At 44.2% G+C, this 25,688-nt stretch overlaps 1 protein-coding gene across 1 annotated transcript in view; it reads left to right on the forward strand.

The window, feature by feature from the left end:
• LOC134078742 (E3 ubiquitin-protein ligase TRIM35-like) overlaps positions 1 to 24,145 on the forward strand; it is a 45,094-nt gene extending 20,949 nt beyond the window's left edge. The window contains exons 3-8 of the mRNA XM_062534869.1: positions 21,431 to 21,526; positions 21,631 to 21,861; positions 22,024 to 22,046; positions 22,131 to 22,249; positions 23,458 to 23,747; positions 23,814 to 24,145. Coding sequence (XP_062390853.1) covers positions 21,431 to 21,526; positions 21,631 to 21,861; positions 22,024 to 22,046; positions 22,131 to 22,249; positions 23,458 to 23,747; positions 23,814 to 24,032 — 978 coding nt within the window. The 3' untranslated portion in view covers positions 24,033 to 24,145. The remainder of the gene's footprint in view (positions 1 to 21,430; positions 21,527 to 21,630; positions 21,862 to 22,023; positions 22,047 to 22,130; positions 22,250 to 23,457; positions 23,748 to 23,813) is intronic.
• Positions 24,146 to 25,688: the final 1,543 nt, after the last annotated feature.

The following is a 25,688-nucleotide window of genomic DNA, read 5'->3' on the forward strand; positions in this document are numbered from 1 at the left end:
GATGTGCAAAAATCATAATCATAATCATAACTCAAATTCCTCTAAGATTTACTATATCATTTAAATGTAAAAGTTGTTCAGATTAGTACAACACATATGCCCACCAAATTTGGTTCATTTTCGTGCATGTATGTGTCAAACACAACAGAAACCGCGCTAGATGGCGCTATAGAGTCCCTGAGCCACACCCTAGGCCAAAGCTCTGTCTCTGAGTTTCGATTGCAATTCTACAAATGGCTGCCAAATTACAATAGTTTTAGAGCATGCCAAGTTGGTGAAAAAAAAAAAACAGGTAAGACGGAAAAAGAATAATAAATATAGCCGCAAGCGGCGATGGCGGGCCCGAGCACCTGCGGTGCGGAGACCTGTGACATTTCGGAATCTAACAAAGCAACTTGTGCGTGTTGGTGGGCATGTGCATGAGCAACACACATGCCCACCAAATTTGGTCAATTTTCTTGAATGTATGTGTCAACCACAACAGACAACACGCTAGGTGGCGCTATAGAGTCCCTAAGCCACACCCTAGGCCAGAGCTCTATCTCTGACTATCGATAGCAACAACGCACAAGCACAAGCCCACCAAATTTGGTTCATTTTCGTGAATGTGTGTGTCAACCACAACAGAAAATGCACTAGGTGGCGCTATACAGTCCCTAAGCCACACCCTAGGCCAGAGCTCTATCCCTGACTAGCTGTAACAATAACACACATGCCCACCAAATGTGGTTAATTTTCGTGGATGTGTCAACCATAATAGACAATGTGCTAGGTGGCGCTATAGAGTCCCTAAGCCACACCCTAGGCCAGAGCTCTATCCCTAACTAGCAGTAGCAATAACACACATGCCCACCAATCGGGTTCATTTTTGTGAATGTATCAACCACAACAGATAATGCGCTAGGTGGCGCTATAGAGTCCCTAAGCCACACCCTAGGTCAGAGCTCTGTTTCTGACTTGCGGCAGTAATAACACACAAGCTCACCAAATTTGATTCATTTTCGTGAATGTATATGTCAACCACAACAGGTAGCACACTAGGTGGCGCTATAGAGTCCCTAAGCCACACCCTCGGCCAGAGCTCTGTCTCTGAATAGCTATAGCAAAGCACATGCCCACCAAATTTGGTTCATTTTTGTGAATGTACGTGTCAACCACAACAGACAATGCGCTAGGTGGCGCTATAGAGTCCCTAATCCACACCCGAGGCCAGAACTCTGTCTTTATCTAGAGGCAGCAATAACAAACAAGCCCACGAAATTTGGTTCATTTTTGTGAATGTTTGTGTCAACCACAACAATGCTCTAGATGGCGCTATAGAGTCCCTAAGCCACACCTTTGGCTAGAGCTCTATCTCTGACTAGCAATAGCAATAACACACAAGCCCACCACATTTGATTAATTTTCGTGAATGTATGTGACAACTACAACAGCCTATATGCTAGGTGGCGCTATAGAGTCCCTAAGCCACACCCTTGGCTAGAGCTCTGTCTCTGACTAGCAATAGCAATAACACACAAGCCCACCAAATTTGGTTCATTTTCGTGAATGTCTGTGTCAACCACAACAGATAGCGTGCTGCTAGGTGGCGCTATAGAGTCCCTAAGCCACACCCTTGGCTAGAGCTCTGTCTCTGACTAGCAATAACAATAACACACATGCCCACCAAATTTGGTTCATTTTCGTGAATGTCTGTGTCAACCACAACAGATAACGTGCTGCTAGGTGGCGCTATAGAGTCCCTAAGCCACACCCTAGGCCAAAGCTCCGTCTCTGACTAGTAGTAGCAATAACACACAAGTCCACCAAATTTGGTTCATTTTCGTGAATGTTTGTGTCAACCACAACAGATAACATGCTGCTAGGTGGCGCTATAGAGTCCCGAAGCCACACCTTAGGCCAGAGCTCTGTCCCTGACTGGCAGAAGCAATTCCACATTTAGCTGCCAAATTACATCCAATTCATAATCTTTTTTCTGCCTATAACACCAACTTCCTGTTTCTTAATAAAACGCCATAATTCAAACCTTCGCCATTTCAATATACTTCAAAAATTCAAAAATCTGTTCGCAATTCCTCTCAGGCAACCCCTCAAGATCATTTTAGTGCTCATATGACATGATTTCGATAAACTGTCTAGGAGAAGTGTTTCAAAATACATGATGTGCAAAATTCATAATGATAATCATAACTCAAATTCTTCTAATATTTACTATAGAGTGAAAATGTAAAAGTTGTTTAGATTAATAAAACACACATGCCCACCAAATTTGGTTCATTTTCGTGCATGTATGTGTCAACCACAACAGACAGCTCGGTAGGTGGCGCTATAGAGTCCCTGAGCCACAGCCTAGGCCAGAGCTCTGTCTCTGAGTAGCGACTGTAATTTCACATGTAGCTGCCAAATTACAAGAGTTTTGGAGCATGCCAAGTTGGTGAAAAAGGGCCGCACGGGCTAAGAGGAAAAGAGAATAATAAGAATAATAATAATAAGAATAATCTGAGCAAAAACAATAGGGCCTTGCACCTACGGTGCAGCCGCTGCTACAGCGGCCGCACCTCGGTGCTCGGGCCCTAATAATAATAATAATAAATATAGCCGCAAGCGGCGATGGCGGGCCCGAGCACCAGCGGTGCGGAGACCTGTGAGATTTTGGAATCTAACAAAGCAACATGTGCGTGTTGGTGGGCATGTGCATGAGCAACACACATGCCCACCAAATTTGGTCAATTTTCCTGAATTTATGTGTCAGCCACAACAGACAATATGTTAGGTAGCGCTATAGAGTCCCTAAGCCACACCCTAGGCCAGAGCTCTATCTCTGACTATCGATAGCAGTAACACTAGACAGACACAGACAGAGGGGGTAGAGACAAATGGATCAATAGAATAGAATATACACTTTTTTGATCCCGTGAGGGAAATTAATTTCTCTGCATGTAACCCAATTTAACCAAATTAGTGAACACACACAGCACACAGTGAACACACAGTGAGGTGAATCACACACTGACCCAGAGCAGTGAGCTGCCTGCCCAACAAGCGGTGCTGGGGGAGTAGTGAGGGGTTAGGTGCCTTGCTCAAGGGCACTTTAGTGGTGGACTGGTTGGGGATTGAACCGGCAACCTTCCAGTTACAAGCCCCAAGCCCCAACCAGTAGGCCACGGCTGCCCAGAGGGAAGGAGGGAGGGAGGAAAGAGGGAGGGTGGGTGGGTGTGGGTGTGTGTGTGTGTGTTTGTGTGTGTGTGTGTGTGTGTGTGTGTGTGTGTGTCTGTGTGTGTGTGTGTTTGTGTGTGTGTGTGTGTGCGTTTGTGTGTGTCTGTGTGTGTGTGTGTGTGCGTGCGCGCGTGCGTGCATGAGAGAGAGAGAGAATGACGGGGGAGGGGTGAGAGTGTCTGTGAGTCTGTGTAGAGAAGTAGCAGGGGACGAGAGAGACATGCAGCTGAGAGAGAGATTACCTACTCCTGCTCAGCTAAATGGATGGAGTATAAGACATATGCAAACACAAATAAACCTAAATACTCACTTACTGTGAACATGGCTAAAGTCAAAATTTCAAAATTGCAGCATAGGTTGATATGATTATAATTATTCGTCAACTCGCTTCAAAATATTTTAGCTAAAACTGTGTCCACCACAATCATTAATGCACTTTTAAAAAACACAAACAACACCAAATTCAAAACTTTGCATATGACTGTCACTACAAACACACTAACTAATACTCCATCAAATTTCATCCAAATTAGTCACTGTTTTCAACCTATAACACCAACTTTCTGTTTCTTTTACAAGACACCTAGATTCAAACCTTCGCCATTTCAATATACTTTTGTATACTTTTTAATATACTATACTCAGAGCAGTGAGCTGCCTGCCCAACCAGCGGCGCTCAAGGAGCAATCAGGGGTTAGGTGCCTTGCTCAAGGGCACTTCAGCTGTGGACTGGTCAGGGATCGAACCGGCAATCCTCCAGCTACAAGCCCCAAGCCCTAACCAGTAGGCCACGGTTGCCCAAAGGGGGTGTGTGTGTGTGTGTGTGTGTGTGTGTGTGTGTGTGTGTGTGTGTGTGTGTGTGTGTGTGTGTGTGTGTGTGTGTGTGTGTGTGTGTGTGTGTGTGTGTGTGTGTGTGTGTGTGTGTGTGTGTGTGTGTGTGTGTGTGTGTGTGTGTGTGTGTGTGTGTGTGTGTGTGTCTGTGTGTGTGTGTGTGTGTGTGTGTGTGTCTGTGTCTCTGTCTGTCTCTAGAAAGCCGCGCGTGTGTCAATGTGTGTGTGTTAGTTAGGGAGGACCCGAGAAGGGGGGTCTGTTAGTTGCAACAGAGAGAGAGGCAGAGAAGGACAGAGAGGAGGGGCTGTGTGATTGGGCAAATATGAAATTAAAAATAACTCACTTTCTGTTAACATGGTTAAAATCAAAATTGCAGCATAGCTTGATATGATTATAATCATTCATCAACTCGCTTCAAAATATTTTAGCTAAAACTGTATCCACCACAATCATTAATGCACTTTTAAAAATCACAAACAACACCAAATTCAAAACTTTGCATATGACTGTCACTACAAACACACTAACTAATACTCCATCAAATTTCATCCAAATTAGTCACTGTTTTCTGCCTATAACACCAACTTTTTGTTTCTTTTATAAGACACCTAGATTCAAACCTTCGCCATTTCAATATACTTTTGAAATTCAAAAATCTGGTCGCAATTTCTCTTGGGCAACCCCTTAAGATCATTTTACTGCTGAAAGGACATGATTTCGATAAACCGTCTAGGAGAAGTGTTTCAAAATACATGATGTGCAAAATTTATAATCATAACCATAACTCAAATTCTTCGAATATTTACTATAGAGTGTAAATGTAAAAATTGTTCAGATTACTGCAACACACATACCCACCAAATCTGGGCCATTTTCGTGTATGCATGTGTCAACCACAACAGACAGCGTGATAGGTGGCGCTATAGAGTCCCTGAGCCACGCCCTAGACCAAAACTCTGTGTCTGAGTTTCGATTGCAAGTCTACAAATGGCTGCCAAATTACAAGAGTTTTAGAGCATGCCAAGTTGGTGAAAAAAAAAAAACAGGTAAGGAGGAAAAAACTATAATAATAATAATAATAAATATAGCCGCAAGCGGCGATGGCGGGCCCGAGCACCTGCGGTGCGGACCCGTGACATTTGCGTAATCTAACAAAGCAACACGTACTTGTTGGTGGGCATGTGCATGAGCAACACACATGCCCACCAAATTTGGTTAATTTTCATCAATGTATGTGTCAACCACAACAGAAAACAAGCTAGGTGGCGCTATAGAGTCCCAAAGCCACACCCAAGGCCAGAGCTCTGTCTCTGACTAGTGGCAGCAATAACACACAAGCGTACCTAATTGTTGTGTATGTGTCAACAATAATAGACAATGTGCTAGGTGGCGCTATAGAGTCCCTAAGCCTCACCCTAGGCCAGAGCTCTATCCCTGACAAGCAGTAGCAATAGCACACATGCCCACCAAATGTGGTTCATTTTCGTGAATGTGTCAACCATAATAGACAATGTGCTAGGTGGCGCTATAGAGTCCCTAAGCCACACCCTAGGCCAGAGCTCTATCCCTGACTAGCGGTAGCAATAACACACATGCCCACCAAATGTGGTTCATTTTTGTGAATGTATCAACCACAACAGACAATGCGCTAGGTGGCACTATAGAGTCCCTAAGCCACACCCTAGGCCAGAGCTCTGTTTCTGACTTGCGGCAGTAATAACACACAAGCTAACCAAATTTGATTCATTTTCGTGAATGTATATGTCAACCACAACAGGCAACACACTAGGTGGCGTTATAGAGTCCCTAAGCCACACCCTCGGCCAGAGCTCTGTCTCTGAATAGCTATAGCAAAACATATGCCCACCAAATTTGGTTCATTTTCGTGAATGTACGTGTCAACCACAACAGACGATGCGCTAGGTGACGCTATGGAGTCCCTAAGCCACACCCGAGGCCAGAGCTCTGTCTTTATCTAGCGGCAGCAATAACACTCAAGCCCATCAAATGTGGTTCATTTTTGTGAATGTTTGTGTCAACCACAACAAACAATGCTCTAGGTGGCGCTATAGAGTCCCTAAGTCAGACCTTTGGCCAGAGCTCTGTCTCTGACTAACAATAGGAATAACACACAAGCCCATCAAATTTGGTTAATTTTCGTGAATGTACGTGTCAACCACAACAGGCAATGTGCTAGGTGGCGCTATAGAGTCCCTAAGCCACACCCGAGGCCAGAGCTCTGTCTCTGACTAGCAAAAACAATAACACACGAGCCCAACAAATTTGGTTAATTTTTGTGAATGTTTGTGTCAACCACAACAGACAATGCGCTAGGTGGCGCTATAGAGTCCTTAAGCCACACCCTAGGCCAAAACTCTGTCCCTGACTACCGATAGCAATAACACACAAGTCCACCAAATTTGGTTCATTTTCGTGAATGTATGTGTCAACAACAACAGACAACGCACTAGGTGGCGCTATAGAGTCCCTATGCCACACCCTAGGCCAAAGCTCTGTCTCTGACTAGCCATAGCAATAACACACAAGTCCACCAAATTTGGTTCATTTTCGGGAATGTTTGTGTCAACCACAACAGATAACGTGCTGCTAGGTGGCGCTATAGAGTCCCTAAGCCACACCCTAGGCCAAAGCTCTGTCTCTGACTAGCCATAGCAATAACACACAAGTCCACCAAATTTGGTTCATTTTCATGAATGTTTGTGTCAACCACAACAGATAACGTGCTGCTAGGTGGCGCTATGGAGTCCCAAAGCCACACCTTAGGCCAGAGCTCTGTCTCTGACTACCAAAAGCAATTCCACATGTAGCTGCCCAATTACATCCAATTCATAGCCTTTTTTCTTTCTATAACACCAACTTCCTGTTTCTTAATAAAACGCCATAATTCAAACCTTCGCCATTTCAATATACTTCAAAAATTAAAAAATCTGGTCGCAATTCCTCTCGGGCAACCCCTCAAGATCATTTTAGTGCTTATATGACATGATTTCGATAAACCGTCTAGGAGAAGTATTTCAAAATAAGTGATGTGCAAAAATCATAATCATAATCATAACTCAAATTCTTCTAAGATTCACTATATAGTTTAAATGTAAAACTTGTTCAGAATAATACAACACACATGTCCACCAAATTTAGTTCATTTCCGTGAATGTATGTGTCAACCACAACAGACAGTGCGGTAGGTGGCGCTATAGAGTCCCTGAGCCACACCCTAGGCCAGAGGTCTGTCTCTCAGTAGAGGCATCAATTCTACAGGTAGCTGCCAAATTTCAAGAGTTTTAGAGCATGCCAAGTTGGTGAAAAAGGGCAAAAAAGTTAAGGGTAAGAGGAATAGAAGTATAATAATAATAATAAATATAGCCGCAAGCGGCGATGGCGGGCCCGAGCACCAGCGGTGCGGAGACCTGTGAGATTTTGGAATCTAACAAAGCAACATGTGCGTGTTGGTGGGCATGTGCATGAGCAACACACATGCCCACCAAATTTGGTCAATTTTCCTGAATGTATGTGTCAGCCACAACAGACAATATGCTAGGTAGCGCTATAGAGTCCCTAAGCCACACCCTAGGCCAGAGCTCTATCTCTGACTATCGATAGCAATAACACTAGACAGACACAGACAGAGGGGGTAGAGACAAATGGATCAATAGAATAGAATATACACTTTTTTGATCCCGTGAGGGAAATTTATTTCTCTGCATGTAACCCAATTTAACCAAATTAGTGAACACACACAGCACACAGTGAACACACAGTGAGGTGAATCACACACTGACCCAGAGCAGTGAGCTGCCTGCCCAACCAGCGGTGCTGGGGGAGCAGTGAGGGGTTAGGTGCCTTGCTCAAGGGCACTTTAGTGGTGGACTGGTTGGGGATTGAACCGGCAACCTTCCAGTTACAAGCCCCAAGCCCTAACCAGTAGGCCACGGCTGCCCAGAGGGGAGGAAAGAGGGAGGGTGGGTGGGTGGGTGGGGGTGTGTGTGTGTGTGTGTGTGTGTGTGTGTGTGTGTGTGTGTGTGTGTGTGTGTGTGTGTGTGTGTGTGTGTGTGTGTGTGTGTGTGTGTGTGTGTGTGTGTGTGTGTGTGTGTGTGTGTGTGTGTGTGTGTGTGTGTGTGTTTGTGCGTTTGTGTGTGTGTGTGTGTGTGCGTGCGTGAGAGAGAGAGAGAATGACGGGGGAGGGGTGAGAGAGTGTCTGTGAGTCTGTGTAGAGAAGTAGCAGGGGACGAGAGAGACATGCAGCTGAGAGAGAGAGCACCTACTCCTGCTCAGCTAAATGGATGGAGTATAAGACATATGCAAACACAAATAAACCTAAATACTCACTTACTGTGAACATGGCTAAAGTCAAAATTTCAAAATTGCAGCATAGGTTGATATGATTATAATTATTCATCAACTCGCTTCAAAATATTTTAGCTAAAACTGTGTCCACCACAATCATTAATGCACTTTAAAAAAACACAAACAACACCAAATTCAAAACTTTGCATATGACTGTCACTACAAACACACTAACTAATACTCCATCAAATTTCATCCAAATTAGTCACTGTTTTCTACCTATAACACCAACTTTCTGTTTCTTTTACAAGACCTAGATTCAAACCTTCGCCATTTCAATATACTTTTGTATACTTTTTAATATACTATACTCAGAGCAGTGAGCTGCCTGCCCAACCAGCGGCGCTCAGGGAGCAGTCAGGGGTTAGGTGCCTTGCTCAAGGGCACTTCAGCTGTGGACTGGTCAGGGATCGAACCGGCAATCCTCCAGCTACAAGCCCCAAGCCCTAACCAGTAGGCCACGGTTGCCCAAAGTGTGTGTGTGTGTGTGTGTGTGTGTGTGTGTGTGTGTGTGTGTGTGTGTGTGTGTGTGTGTGTGTGTGTGTGTGTGTGTGTGTGTGTGTGTGTGTGTGTGTGTGTGTGTGTGTGTGTGTGTGTGTGTGTCTGTGTGTCTGTGTGTGTGTGTGTGTGTGTGTCTGTGTGTGTGTGTGTCTGTGTCTGTCTCTGTGTCTCTAGAAAGCCGCGCGTGTGTCAATGTGTGTGTGTTAGTTAGGGAGGACCCAAGAAGGGGGGTGACAGAGTGCGTGCGTGTGTCTGTTAGTTGCAACAGAGAGAGAGGCAGAGAAGGACAGAGAGGAGGGGCTGTGTGATTGGGCAAATATGAAATTAAAAATAACTCACTTTCTGTTAACATGGTTAAAATCAAAATTGCAGCATAGCTTGATATGATTATAATCATTCATCAACTCGCTTCAAAATATTTTAGCTAAAACTGTATCCACCACAATCATTAATGCGCTTTTAAAAATCACAAACAACACCAAATTCAAAACTTTGTATATGACTGTCACTACAAACACACTAACTAATACTCCATCAAATTTCATCCAAATTAGTCACTGTTTTCTGCCTATAACACCAACTTTTTGTTTCTTTTATAAGACACCTAGATTCAAACCTTCGCCATTTCAATATACTTTTGAAATTCAAAAATCTGGTCGCAATTCCTCTCGGGCAACCCCTCAAGATCATTTTACTGCTGAAAGGACATGATTTCGATAAACCGTCTAGGAGAAGTGTTTCAAAATACGTGATGTGCAAAAATCATAATCATAATCATAACTCAAATTCCTCTAAGATTTACTATATCATTTAAATGTAAAAGTTGTTCAGATTAGTACAACACATATGCCCACCAAATTTGGTTCATTTTCGTGCATGTATGTGTCAAACACAACAGAAACCGCGCTAGGTGGCGCTATAGAGTCCCTGAGCCACACCCTAGGCCAAAGCTCTGTCTCTGAGTTTCGATTAGAATTCTACAAATGGCTGCCAAATTACAAGAGTTTTAGAGCATGCCAAGTTGGTGAAAAAAAAAAAACAGGTAAGACGGAAAAAGAATAATAATAATAATAATAATAATAATAATAATAATCTGAGCAGAAACAATAGGGCCTTGCACCTACGGTGCAGCCGCTGCTACAGCGGCCGCACCTCGGTGCTCGGGCCCTAAATATAGCCGCAAGCGGCGATGGCGGGCCCGAGCACCTGCGGTGCGGAGACCTGTGACATTTCGGAATCTAACAAAGCAACATGTACGTGTTGGTGGGCATGTGCATGAGCAACACACATGCCCACCAAATTTGGTCAATTTTCCTGAATGTATGTGTCAACCACAACAGACAACACGCTAGGTGGCGCTATAGAGTCCCTAAGCCACACCCCAGGCCAGAGCTCTATCTCTGACTATCGATAGCAATAACGCACAAGCCCACCAAATTTGGTTCATTTTCGCGAATGTGTGTGTCAACCACAACAGACAATGCGCTAGGTGGCGTTATACAGTCCCTAAGACACCCTTGGCCAGAAGCGCTGTCTCTGAATAGCTATAGCAATAACACACATACCCACCAAATTTGGTTCATTTTCATGAATGTATGTGTCAACCACAACAGACAATGCGCTAGGTGGCGCTCTAGAGTCCCTAAGCCACACTCTAAGCCAGAGCTCTGTCTCTGACTAGTGGTAGCAATAACACACAAGCCCACTAAATTTGGTTCATTTTCATGAATATATGAGTCAACCACAGTACACAACGCGCTACGTGGCGCTATAGAGCCCCTAAGCCACACCATAGGCCAGAGCTCTATCTCTGTATCCATATTTGTAGTCCAAATTTGAGATGATAACCAGTGTGTTGATATGGTGTACTGTAAATCATGCATCTGTAAGGCTTACATCAATATCTTTGCTTCAGATCATTGAATTCATAAAACCTGTTGCTGTTTTTAATGTGTGTGTGTGTCTTGATGTAAACAAAACGTAACTAAGTCATGATTGTTTGACTTTTCTGTATTCTGGTTATGACATGCTATTCCAACCAAGCATTTTTGTGAGGATAAGAACCACTTTAGTGGTGGACTGGTTGGGGATTGAACCGGCAACCCTCCTGTTACAAGCCCCAAGCCCTAGCCAGTAGGCCACGGCTGCCTCAACGGGGGGGGGGGGGGGGGGGGGTTGTGTGTGTGTGTGTGTGTGTGATTGAGTGAGTGAGTGAGTGAGTGAGTGAGTGAGTGAGTGAGTGAGGAGAGTGTGTGTGTGTGTGAGTGAGAGTGTGTGTGTGTGTGTGTGTGTGTGTGTGTGTGTGTGTGTGTGATTGAGTGAGTGAGTGAGTGAGTGAGTGAGTGAGGAGAGTGTGTGTGTGTGTGTGTGTGTGTGTGTGTGTGTGAGTGAGTGAGTGAGTGAGTGAGTGAGTGAGTGAGTGAGGAGAGTGTGTGTGTGTGTGTGTGTGTGTGTGTGTGTGTGTGAGTGAGTGAGTGAGTGAGTGACCAGGAGTCCCTAAGCCACACCCTAGGCCAGGGCTCTGTCTCAGTCTAGAGGTAGCAACACACAAGCGCACCAAATTTGGGTCACAGACTACAGGTGCTTGGGCCCATCAATGCCCCTTGCGGCCTTTTTCTGTCTTAAAAGACACCCCAATTCAAACATTCACCATTTCAATATACTTCACAATTCCTCTTGGGCAACCCCTCAAGATCATTTTACTGCTGATATATGATTTGATAAACCCTTGGTTTGATTCGATAAACCGTCTAGGACTAGTGTTTCAAAATACATGACTTTACTGTATTCTGGTTATTACATGCCATTCCAACCAAGCATTTTTATGAGGATTAGAACTTGGGTCTGACTTAGTCAGTCCCCAATTCTATCACAAAAATGACTTAACCTGAGTAAAATCTTTATACACATGATCTTTTCTTTACCTTTTACTTTGCATCACACTGTCATTCTTGACTCTGTGTGTGTGTGTGTGTGTGTGTGTGTGTGTGTGTGTGTGTCTGTGTCTGTGTGTGTGTGTGTGTGTGTGTGTGTGTGTCTGTGTGTGTGTGTGTCTGTGTGTGTCTGTGTGTGTGTGTCTGTGTCTGAGTCTCTGTGTGGAAAGCGGGGGAGGTTAGAGAGACATCCAGCTGGGAGAGAGGGGAGGGGTGGGAAGAACTGTGGGGGGAGGGAAACAGACAAGAAGGGGGAGAGTGGGTGAGCCACAGTGAGGGAGCAAGACCATGCGCGGCTAGGGAAACAGACCTATAAAAACCTAATAAACCTAAATATCTCACTTTCTGTTAACATGGTTGAAATCAAAATTGCAGCATAGGTTGATATGATTATAATTATTCATCAACTCGCTTAAAAATATTTTAGCTAAAACTGTGTCCACCACAATCATTAATGCGCTTTTAAAAAACACAAACAACACCAAATTCAAAACTTTGTATATGACTGTCACTACAAACACACTAACTAATACTCCATCAAATTTCATCCAAATGAGTCACTGTTTTCTGCCTATAACACCAACTTTTTGATTCTTTTATAAGACACCTAGATTCAAACCTTCGCCATTTCAATATACTTTTGAAATTCAAAAATCTGGTCGCAATTCCTCTCAGGCCACCCCTCAAGATCATTTTAGTGTTTAAATGACATGATTTCGATAAACCGTCTAGGAGAAGTATTTCAAAATACATGATGTGCAAAAATCAGAAAATCTCACATAATTCAAATTCTTCTAAGATTCACTATATAGTTTAAATGTAAAACTTGTTCAGAATCATACAACACACATGTCCACCAAATTTGGTTCATTTCCGTGAATGTATGCGTCAACCACAGTAGACAGCACGCTAGGTGGCGCTATACAGTCCCTGAGCCACACCCTAGGCCAAACCTTTGTCTCTAAGTATAGTTAACAATTCCACATCTAGATGCCAAATTACAAGAGTTTTAGTGCATGTCAAGTTGGTGAAAAAGGGCGAAAAAGTTAAGGGTAAGAGGAATAGAAGTATAATAATAATAATAAATATAGCCGCAAGCGGCGATGGCGGGCCCGAGCACCTGCGGTGCGGAGACCTGTGAAATTTCGGAATCTAACAAAGCAACATGTGCGTGTTGGTGGGCATGTGCATGAGCAACACACATGCCCACCAAATTTGGTCAATTTTCCTGAATGTATGTGTCAACCACAACAGACAATGCGCTAGGTGGCGCTATGGAGTCCCTAAACCACACCCGAGGCCAGAGCTCTGTCTCTGAATAACTATAGCAATAACACACATGCCCACCAAATTTGGTTCATTTTGGTGAATGTACGTGTCAACCACAACAGAAAATGCGCTAGGTGGCGCTATGGAGTCCCTAAGCCACACCCTAGGCCAGAGCTCTATCTCTGACTATCGATAGCAATAACGCACAAGCCCACCAAATTTGGTTCATTTTCGTGAATGTATGTGTCAACCACAACAGACAATGCACTAGGTGGCGCTATACAGTCCCTAAGACACCTTTGGCCAGAGCGCTGTCTCTGAATAGCTATAGCAATAACACATATGCCAACCAAATTTGGTTCATTTTCGTGAATGTATGTGTCAACCACAACAGACAATGCACTAGGTGGCGCTATAGAGTACCTAAGCCACACCCTCGGCCAGAGCTCTGTCTCTGAATAACTTTAGCAATAACACACATGCCCACCAAATTTTGTTCATTTTGGTGAATGTTTGTGTCAACCACAAGAGACAACACACTAGGTGGCGCTATAGAGTCCCTACGCTACAACCTATGCCAAAGCTCTGTCTCTGACTAGCCATAGCAGTAACACACAAGTCCACCAAATTTGGTTCATTTTCGTGAATGTTTGTGTCAACCACAACAGACAACGCACTAGGTGGCGCTATACAGTCCCTAAGCCACACCCAAGGCCAGAGCTCTGTCTTTGACTACCGATAGCAATAACACACAAGTCCACCAAATGTGGTTCATTTTCGTGAATGTTTGTGTCAACCACAACAGACAACGCACTAGGTGGCGCTATACAGTCCCTAAGCCACACCCTATGCCAAAGCTCTGTCTCTGACTAGCCATAGCAATAACACACAAGTCCACCAAATTTGGTTCATTTTCGTGAATGTTTGTGTCAACCACAACAGATAACGTGCTGCTAGGTGGCGCTATAGAGTCCCAAAGCCACACCTTAGGCCAGAGCTCTGTCTCTGACTAGCAGAAGCAATTCCACATGTAGCTGCCAAATTACATCCAATTCATAGCCTTTTTCCTGCCTATAACACCAACTTCCTGTTTCTTAATAAAACGCCATAATTCAAACCTTTGCCATTTCGATATACTTCTGAAATTCAAAAATCTGGTCGCAATTCCCCTCGGGCAACCCCTCAAGATCATTTTAGTGCTGATATGACATGATTTCGATAAACCGTCTAGGAGAAGTGTCTCAAAATACATGATGTGCAAAAATCATAATCATAATCATAACTCAAATTTGTTTAAGATTCACTATGTAGTGTAAATGTAAAAGTTGTTCAGATTCATGCAACACATCTGCCTACCAAATTTGGTTCATTTTCGAGCATGCACGTGTCAACCACAACAGACAGCGCGGTAGGTGGCGCTATAGAGTCCCTGAGCCACACCCTTGGCCAGAGCTTTGTCTCTGAGTAGCGTTACCAATTCCACATCTTACTGCCAAATTTCAAGAGTTTTAGAGCATGCCAAGTTGGTGAAAAAAGGCCAAACATGACCTGTAAGAGGATTCCACAGACATAATAATAATAATAATAATAATCTGAGCAGAAGCAATAGGGCCTTGCACCTATGGTGCAGCCACTTTCAGTGGCCGCACCTCGGTGCTCGGGCCCTAATAATAATAATAATAATAATCTGAGCAAAAACAATAGGGCCTTGCACCTACGGTGCAGCCACTTTCAGTGGCCGCACCTCGGTGCTCGGGCCCTAATAATCTGAGCAAAAACAATAGGGCCTTGCACCTACGGTGCAGCCACTTTCAGTGGCCGCACCTCGGTGCTCGGGCCCTAATAATAATCTGAGCGAAAACAATAGGGCCTTGCACCTACGGTGCAGCCACTTTCAGTGGCCGCACCTCGGTGCTCGGGCCCTAATAATAATAATAATAATCTGAGCAGAAACAATAGGGCCTTGCACCTACGGTGCAGCCGCTGCTACAGCGGCCGCACCTCGGTGCTCGGGCCCTAATAATAATCTGAGCAAAAACAATAGGGCCTTGCACCTACGGTGCAGCCGCTGCTTCAGCGGCCGCACCTCGGTGCTCGGGCCCTAATAATCTGTACAAAAACAATAGGGCCTTGCACCTACGGTGCAGCCACTTTCAGTGGCCGCACCTCGGTGCTCGGGCCCTAATAACCACATAAAACAGCCTCTGCTCAAACTACCCTGCTCGCAGCGCCAAATGTAACAAGGTGGAGTTCGTACAGAGCAGGTGACCCAAATTAATGGATGAAAAGGAGGCTGAATTACTCAATAAATAATTTCTTTATTTTTTCAAAAAGGCTCCAGGAGGGAGAGGAAAAACAGGGCAGGGAATGACAAGGGGGTAGCTGTGACTGCCTCCGTAATACTATACTGACACCTATTACATCGCTCCACTGAAAAAAAGCTATGGTTATGCTGCCACACCGATGTTGAACACACAGCAAACATTAGGAGTGCCTGTCAGTCACACACACACGTGAGACACACGTTCAAACCCACACTGGCCACTAGGGCATTAAGTGCACACTAAGGTGGAGCTCTGTTATCTAGGGGTTTAACGGGAGGAGCAAGTCACAGCCAAGGGACCGGAGAAATAAATAACACAAATACAAAAGAAAACTAAAGTTAAACCAGGGGAAGAGTTGAAATAAAGAGGGGAATGTAACTAAGCAGCCCTTGTCTCACAACAGGAGACGTGCTGAACGGGCTGCTTCAAGAACACTGGTCGAGTAGACTCAGTGACGAGTGGGAGAGGGCAAACTAGTAAATTAATACATAAACCAAAATAAAACACAACAAAGCGGAGAATGTAACTAAGCAGCCCTTGTCTCACGACAGGAGACGTGCTGAACGGGCTGCTTCAAGAACACTGGTCGAATAGACCAGTGACGAGTGGGAGAGGGCAAACTAGTAAATTAATACATAAACCAAAATAAAACACAACAAAGAGGGTGGCTGTAAACACAATTCGCTAACTGACTAAGGACACAAAATAAGTAGGGGAAAACAGTGGTCATGCTGCTGTGATGCCATTCAGCTGCAATCTAATGGCAAACAAGACAAGATGTTAACAAATAGAAATCTTCAAAGACCACATACATTCAACAATTACACAATTACAAGTAAATTACCTTCACAACACTCCGTTCTCCCACAATGTGGCCTACTCCCAGCGACCGGCAACTTGCACTCTACCAGTCTCTTCCTATATAGGCCTATCCGGGAGTGCAGTGCTCATTAACTCTCATCATGCCACAGGTGGATACAATTAAGAGCCACCTTCCAGAGAGGCCTGCTACATTAGTACTGAATTGCGTTTTCCGGTTTTCAGCTACGGTAGCCGACTAGAGCTTCTGCAGAAAGACCTACTAGGAGAAACACGAACTGGGGGGGAACCAAATCGGGAAGTACCCGATTTAGTTACCCCCCAATTCGTGTTTCCTTTACGCCACTTTACTAAAGTTCTTGCGTTGTGGCTAGGTTACTGTACGTATTCTTAGTAGCCTACTGAATTGCGTTTTCCGGTTCTCAGCTACGGTAGCCGACTAGACCTGAAACACAAACTGGGGGGGAACCAAATCGGGTACTTCACCGGCCCCCGAGATACTTTGTAGTGGCCCTTGAAGTGTAGGCTAATGTTGTTATATGAGCAAATCCATATATTCGGTAGAGACGTAGATAGCTGGTGGAAAAGGCGATAATGGAGGTACAGTACAGTGGTACACTGCGAGTAGTGCCTATAAATAACGTTCTCATTGTTCTGTGTGGTGCGTTACTGTTGAACTGTGTGTTATGCAAAGACGTTACTTGTGCCTTGCTTTGTTTTTACGCAGCGTTTGTCACCAACATGTCGACGTGCGCCAAATCCAAGTTGTTTCTCTCAAAGCATGAAGCATTTTCGGTGCATGATAGGGGTGTAAAGATTAACCGATACGTATCGGTAATCATTCGGAACATTCAAAATGCGAGTGCATCAGTAGGCAAACCCCTGGATGGGTTTAAATGTACTATGCATCGATTGATAATCCGATTTTAAAATGACGAATCGGAAAACTAACGTTACAAATTATGTTACTTTCAAAATCATGAGACCGACCCTGATTTGCTAACACACCAGAGCGTCTAGACTTCTCCAATGAGGGTAAGTAGCCACTGCTACAGTGGCAAGTGGAAACAGTTGTGGAGTTGTGGAGTTTAGTCGTAAGCACAAGCCTTGAACCTAGCTTATAGGCTACAACAAAACACCCCTTGTCAGCCTCCTGCATTCCCCTTTCTGCGGGTGTCTCCCCAATGCTTCGGTGCCTTACTGTATGTTCGGTGCACGTCTGAAAGTTGACTGAGGAGAGAGGGTATTGCTTACCTGTCATTGTTGATGTGTTGAACGCGCTTCTCACAACATGTGTTAGTAGCCTCCTTATTTATGAAAGGTAATCCAGACAGACACTCTTTTCCCAAGAGCTACAGCTACATCACATAGTTTTAAACTATTGTGATTTGCTCAGCAGCTAAGTAGGCTATATGGTGATATGAATGTATCTCTATTAATTGGCCGAGTGATTTCGTTTAGAGGCATTTGGCCACGTTGTTATTATCAAAATGTTTGTTGTCTTTCAATCCAGTCAATCAAGTCTTTTGAAAAAATATAACTAATGACATGCAATTGTAACTTTTCTCATGCCATTTAAAAGGAAACTATGCAATGTTCTTCAGTTAATCAATTCGTTCCATACTGTTATATGATTACAGTTTGTTTTTTTATTGCTTTGACCTGGTTGAAGGAACTGGTGACCTCTCAGTCTTCATCATCACTCTCTCAGCAGACCAAAAGACACCTCTTGCAAATGAGTTAACCCATTGTCATTGTTTTGACACACTTCTCGCACCCTTTTGCAAATCAGTTAACGCAGATGTCATTCAAGCAGTCCAAACTCCATTGCTTTAGCTGTGGTAACCAAACAGAAACTATATGTTCCCATCTCTTAGAAACTTCTTGCCCAGTATGAAATCACTGAAGCACCTGTTTGACACAGGCTTCACAAAACTTTTCAATTTGCAATCAGTCTGCAGGCTTAAAAGGTGCCATGTTGTGTGTTGTAACTTGCAAGCATGGATGATCAAGGGAGATGAGAGTGAGAGTAAGAATTGACAAGAAGAGATGTTTTTCTTTACAGTATTGTACAGAATTTTTATTTGTATTTTCCTTATGTCTTACACAGTAGGGCTTTGACTCCAAACTTCGTTATTCGAATATAATTCGAATTTTTGAAAAATATATGATATTCGAACGAATTTTAGGCAGCTCTTAATATTCGAACCTGTTATGAGCATTATTTTTTTGTACATGTGTTTGCATGCAAACGTGGTTTTCAGATTCAGCGGCTTTCTCACATCTAGTAAAGTCGTGAATCATTAGCAAGGCTATTAGGCTTACTCATCTGGGCTCCTGTAGGTGATGTTAACGAGTGGTTTGACTAGCCTATTCAGTTTCCCCACGTGTGTGTAAGTTTCAAGGTAAGCTAATAGTAACTTCCTCATTGGGACAGGCCCTTTTAAGTCTTGGAGTTGGAAGACATTGGTATTGAGATGGTCAATCAACTTGAATGCATGCAAGAGTATCTGTGCAGCATGCTAATCATGCTAACCGGATAATTTAGCTTGTTGTCTTCTATGCGTCATTGCTTTCACGATTGTGAATGTTTAGATGCATGTCGAGGGACGGGTGTCCATTGAGCGCGCACGAGGGAGGACGAGAGAAAACGGGCCATGGAGAATGAGTTTAGGCTACTTATACTGTTTGGTAAAATTGTATGCATAGTGCCTCCACCTGAACAGCGTTATGTCGGTGCAATCAAGCTTCCAGGGATCTTGTTTTCATGCAGACAGACGCGGTCTGCACGGAGTGAAGGGGCTGTGTGTGTGTGTGTGTGTGTGTGTGTGTGTGTGTGTGTGTGTGTGTGTGTGTGTGTGTGTGTGTGTGTGTGTATGTTTGTGTGAGAGAGAGAGACACAGACGCATGAGTGACAGAGAGACGGAGGGAGAGCAGGAAAAGGAAATTCAGCTTAATGAATGCAGCGTGTTTTTCCAATAGCATAAAAATAATGGTCAAAATATTATTAACAAATATTCGAATACATTCGAAGTTTGATATTAATAACCAAACGAACTTCGAATACGATTTTTGGCCAAAAGTCAAAGCCCTATTACACAGTGATGGATTTTACTGGATTTTTTTCTTTCATACTATATATGTGGTTTCTGTTGGAATATTTAATTTCTTAGCCAAAATCTCTCTCTCAAAAAAAAAAAAAAAAAAAGAATGGATAATGCATTCAGTAAAATTTGAAAAAATCATTGTATTTGATTCTGGATCTATTTTTTGCCAGAAAGCAAATTGGCACTGATAGCCTATGTAATACCATAATGACCAGTAATGCAGCACTGATTCACATTATGAGCTGAATTATGTATTTTGATGCCCCTTGTCTAATGACTGATTGGAAGCGCTTATGCACTTGTGTGCAAGTTGTGTTGTTTGAGGGCAAAATTTGCTTTTGGTCCATATTTTAAATGTTTTGGAGGAGTTAGAGCTTTTTGCAGGCAAAATGAGTCATTTTGACCATTGGTGCCACTGTTTAGGCCTTTGCGTTAAGAGTTTTGAAACATGTTTTTTTCAGTCGACTACTGCGTCAAAGCAATCAAAAAAAACTGTGAATGAGTCATTACCGGTCGAACAATGTTTTTTCGGCCGCCCTAGTGGTCTGTAGCGGTATAGAACCACGCTTGCAATTTCCGGAGCCCTCTGGCACGCACCCAGGAAGTGTCACGTAAAGTCTCATGAAAAGGCACGGCAGACTGACCGATTGGTGAGTTTTGTCATATATACAAAATCTGCAGTATGGAAAATAATATGAGATTAAGAAGTATGTTGCATTTTGGGGCCTATTACTGCATTGTATTGTATCGAATCGTATCGCATCGTATCGAATTGCACTGAATCGTGCTGTAGTAAACCGCATCGTCTTTGAATCGTATCGTAGCTTTATGAATCGATACTAATCGAATCGTCTTAAAAGGGAGAGAGTCACACCCTTAGTGCATGAAATGTCACCGGTAGTGTGCCTCTCCAGTCCAAGCGGGTCCTCGCGAAAACATTCGCCACTCGTGATGGAGCTATTAGAGTTGGTTTAAAAGTTGAACTTTCTCTGAACTCTCTTGCATGCTCTCGCTCGCTCTTAAGTCCTGCAGTCACTGCACCTCAGCACGTAACATTTTGAACGAGTTGAAAATAAGTTCCATCTTAGCTTAGTTTCAACGTAAATCGGTGGAGTATAAGCCAACATTTTAACGGGTTGCACCGCGTTCTAGAGTAGTACACCACACTCTCAAATACCAAGGTGCCAGAAAAACGTCTGCAAAATATCTTAGAAAAAAATCTCTGCACACTTGGATCCATGCAAAAAAAGTGTTTTACAATTTCGGTCCTTAGACCTTCATCAGGGCAACGAGTTGCGCCGCGCAAATAGCTTCAGTGTGAAACGAATGCACATCCATCACCTTTGAAGTCCAGTGTTTACATACACACAAAGAGCAGTGAGCGCACACACTCATCAGGGGCAGTTTGTGGTTCAGAACTTTGCTCAAGCGCACCTCATCCATGGAAGTGGACATAGCAGAGCACTGGTCAATCACTTCCCCACCCCCATTTATTCCAACCAGTCAGGGATCAAACCTGCCACCCATTGGCCACAAGACCCATTTCCTAACCTGTAAGCCATGGATGCAGTGGTCAGCCATTACTGCATTACTTGGGGAGCAGCTGGGGGTTGCTCAAGGGCATCTCATCCATGGTTGTGGTCCTTCCCACATTTATTCCAGCCAGTCAGGGATCAGAGCCAGAGCCAGTGTAGATGGGTAGGTTACGGCAGGGAAGATGTACTGTCCCACCTATAACAAGTTTATCATCAACAAAGATGACGTTGAAACTGTTATATTAGAGTGAAAAACTTGCATAGGATGCCTTTAATGGCCCTGATCTTGTTCTAGTCATTTATCTGTGTGATCTGCTACTGAACTCCACAGGTGCACTGTCTGAGGTGTTCTCAGATGGATCTTTTATTATGAGTCTGTTCCTCATACTGTGGAACTACACCCCCAGAACATAGCCTACAAACACACACATGCACACACACACACACACACACACACACACACACACACAAACATGATACAGTATGTTTTCTGAACCAAGGCTGAATAATGTATGTGTGATGACTTACAGGAAGAACAGAAGGTCAAACTGCAGCCCATACAGAAGAAGCTGGATACCTTTAAAAAGGCTAAAGAAACCTGTGATGAAACTGCCCAACACATTACAGTAAGAGTGATGCCTCCTCCTCTAATAGTGATAACAACATAACTAGCAACATACACAGATTCCAAGTGTGAGACACCATCATGTGGTGATTTGTGGTATTACAGGTCCAGGCTCAACACGCAGAGAGGCAGATCAAGCAGGAGTTTGAGAAGCTGCACCAGTTTCTACGAGATGAAGAGGCAGCCAGGATAGCTGCACTGAGGGAGGAAGAGGAGCAGAAGAGTCAGATGATGAAGGAGAAGATTGAGAAGATGAGCAGAGAGATCTCATCTCTTACAGACACAATCAGAGACATAGAGAAGGAGATGGGAGCTGATGACATCTCATTTCTACAGGTTGGTACTTGTGAACGTTACTTGTTTTAAACAAAAGATGCACTTTGGTGAGAGTATAACTGAAGTCAGAACACACACACATACACAAACACACACACACACACACGCACACACACCTTTCCTACTGATGATATCTACCTCATTTCACCCTCTGTTTTACAGAACTACAAGAGCACAGTGGAAAGGTGAGTGATCTGCCTCCTGTTTCTATTTCTCTGTGGTTCTGAACCCAAACCCACGGCAGCACTGACTCCTGAATGTTATTCCAGAGCCCAGTGCACACTGCAGGATCCAGAGAGGGTTTCAGGAGCTCTGATCAATGTGGCAAAGCACCTGGGCAACCTGAAGTTCAGAGTCTGGGAGAAGATGCAGGAGATTGTTCAGTACAGTGAGTTCACATCCGCACACACGCACATGCACACACACAGTCATACACACACACACATACACACACACACACACACACACACACACGCCCACACACACAAAGTCATACACACACACACACACACACACACATACACACACACACACTTGCACAAGCAAGCACACACACACACACACACACACACACACTCAGTCATATACATACACAGAGAGAGAGAGAGAGAGAGTCACACACACACAGTCAAACACACACAGACACACACACAGACACACGCACACACAGTCACACACACACACACACAGAGTCATACACACACACACACACACACACACATACTGTACGCACACATACACAAACTCACACACACACACACACGCACACACACACACACACACACACTCACACACACACACACACACACACATGCACGTGCACTATGCATCAAGTGCCCCTCTTTCTCTCAAAAACTCACACACACTATTTTGAAGCAGTGAACAAAGTTCATCAGTTAATCATCATGGTATACGTACGGGATAATGGACGACACGCCGTGCGGTTATTCAAAGTTAATGCACGTTCTAGATGGTAATACGGCCCGACGCGAAGCGGTCTAGACAAGTGCATTAACTTTGAATAACCGCACGGCGTGAAGTCCATTATCCCGCTTATTCCACTGTTGCCACTTGCGTTGTGTTCGTTTCCGGTGCTAATTTAATTGTTTGTAGAACTACTTTTCCCAGACACATTTCAACTAATTTCTCAAACTGCGGTTACTAGTTCTAAATGGATGGTTGCTATGGCCAAAAGCCAGTCGTTAGTTCTAATCTCCCGTTGTCAAGCTGGCACATCCCAGGATTCTGATGAAAGTTAACTTTGAAAGATTGCTATTTTTCTTAGCCTACTGCCACCTAACTAGCTAAATGACACCTCTGTCATATGCTAAACGTTACTATGATCTGAACGTCTGTATTTTACCACTTCTATGTAACGTGACAGTGCATTTAAACTTCACAACGAGTTTGGCGAATTAATATTCAAGTGTGATACGGTCAAAAACAATGGAACTACTTCATAGCCGTGCGTATATCTAAAGTTAATGCACACCCTTATAGAACGCAGGACAATGGGGAACTCAACCGAGCAGTGGAATAAAGTATGTTATAAATCAGTGATCACCATTACTGCATTCTCTTGTTCTCTCTCTGCAGCTCCTGTGATTCTGGATCCCAACACTGCATGCCCACGACTCACCCTGTCTGAGGATCTGACCAGTGTGGGACACAGTGGGAGACAGCAGCAGCTTCTTGATAACCCAGAGAGATTTGATAGGTATGCCTGTGTCCTGGGCTCTGAGGGCTTTACCTCAGGGATTTACTGCTGGGATGTGGAGGTTGGAGACCGTGAATCTTGGGAACTGGGAGTGAAGACGGAGTCTGGGGAGAGGAAGGGAGAGAGTTCCAATAGGAGTGGAGTCTGGGGAGTGAGACACACAGTACGAGTCCGGAGAGTACAAAATTCCTGTAAAGTGTATCATTCTATATACAGAGCATACTCCCCATCCCAGCCAGACACCACCATCACAGTGCAGCAGAGACCCCAGAGGATCAGAGTGCAGCTGGACTGGGAAAGAGGAGAACTCTCATTCTCTAACGCTGATAATAACACACACTTACATACTTTCACACACACTTTCACTGAGAAACTGTTTCCATTCTTTTACACACTCTCATCTCTGAGTATCTCACCAGTGAAGGCTGCAGTATCAGTAGAGCAGCTCAGGTAGAGTTCACACACCTGCTGCACTATCAGCTCAGGTAGAGTTCACACACCTGCTGCACTATCAGCTCAGGTAGAGTTCACACACCTGCTGCACTATCCACTCAGGTAGAGTTCACACACCTGCTGCACTATCAGCTCAGGTAGAGTTCACACACCTGCTGCACTATCAGCTCAGGTAGAGTTCACACACCTGCTGCACTATCAGCTCAGGTAGAGTTCACACACCTGCTGCACTATCAACTCAGGTAGAGTTCACACACCTGCTGCACTATCAGCTCAGGTAGAGTTCACACACCTGCTGCACTATCAGCTCAGGTAGAGTTCACACACCTGCTGCACTATCAGCTCAGGTAGAGTTCACACACCTGCTGCAGGAAAGTAGTGCTGAACTCTCTTTTTGATTTTTTTTTGTTACCACAATGTTTCATTTGAAGTTATGGTGGTTGTGATATTGTTTATTTCCTTATTTTATGTTCATTAGTAATTGGCAATAATAATAGAGAATCCAGATGTTGGCAACAGATGAGATGGGACAGGAACTCATCTACATCACTGGAGATTTCATGTGAACTCTACTTTACTGGACACTTGATAATGTGGATCAGACCCCACAACTCACATGGCCTCTCTCTCTCTCTCTCTCTCTCTCTCTCTCTCTCTCTCTCTCTCTCTCTCTCTCTCTCTCACTCCCCTTCTCTCTCTCTCTCACTCGCCTTCTCTCTCTCTCTCTCTCTCTCTCTGCTGATTCTCACTGGAGCTTTTGATTAAACATATCTGCCTGTGTACTGTCCTGTCCTTGCTGCTTTTACAAATAGAATGCAGTAAGTGATGCAATAAACTCTGCTTTCATATTAACTGTTGGGTGTGTTGGATTATGTGTGTACGTACTGTACAGTTCAAGAGTTTCACTATCCAAAATGTACCAGATAAATAAATGTGGGAGTGCTTGGTGTAGGTCACTAGTCAAGGTACTGACGAGCTTCTCGTGAGCACGGTGGCTCTGCGCTGGCATTACCGCTCGTGACTGTGCAGTGCATCATGGGATCGCGCCGGGCGATATCTGCGCTGGCAGGCGTCAGCCCGGAGTGACGACCACGGGCACCCGTGAAGCTTAATGATAGATCTTGTCTGACCTGCTGCGGAGGCCAGGCAAGATGCCAGAACGACGGATAATTGCGGCGCGAATAAGGGGACCAGACTGGACCTGAGCTATGAGAATATTGCAATTTAAGTAGCGACTATAGATACGCAGAGATAGCATGTTGGGCAAGGTCGCTGGCCAGAGTCCTGAAGTGCCCCGCTTGATCACACCAAATAGGCTGTGCTGGAAGCATTGGTAAGATCTCTGCGAGCACCCCCGTCATAAGTGAGACAGGAGGCGAATAGGAGGCGAACGGGAGGCGAATAGGAGTCGAACGGGAGGCGAACGGGGAGGTGGTGGGTTGCGAGCGAGAACAAACGCTGCAGTAGCACCGGCAGGTGGGCCTTGTCTAAGCAATCGGTTTTATAGGAAGCGAAGGCGTGGCAAAGTTTTGTCATGTTCCTCTCGAACTTCCGTTTGCAATGACATTATATCAAAAGATCATTACCTTCTATCATCTACCTTCTAGCAGATCAACAGAGTGAATCAGCATCACATTACATAGACACATTACTTACA

This window comes from Sardina pilchardus, chromosome 4 (genome assembly GCF_963854185.1).
Source record: "Sardina pilchardus chromosome 4, fSarPil1.1, whole genome shotgun sequence".
Taxonomy (NCBI): domain Eukaryota; kingdom Metazoa; phylum Chordata; class Actinopteri; order Clupeiformes; family Clupeidae; genus Sardina; species Sardina pilchardus.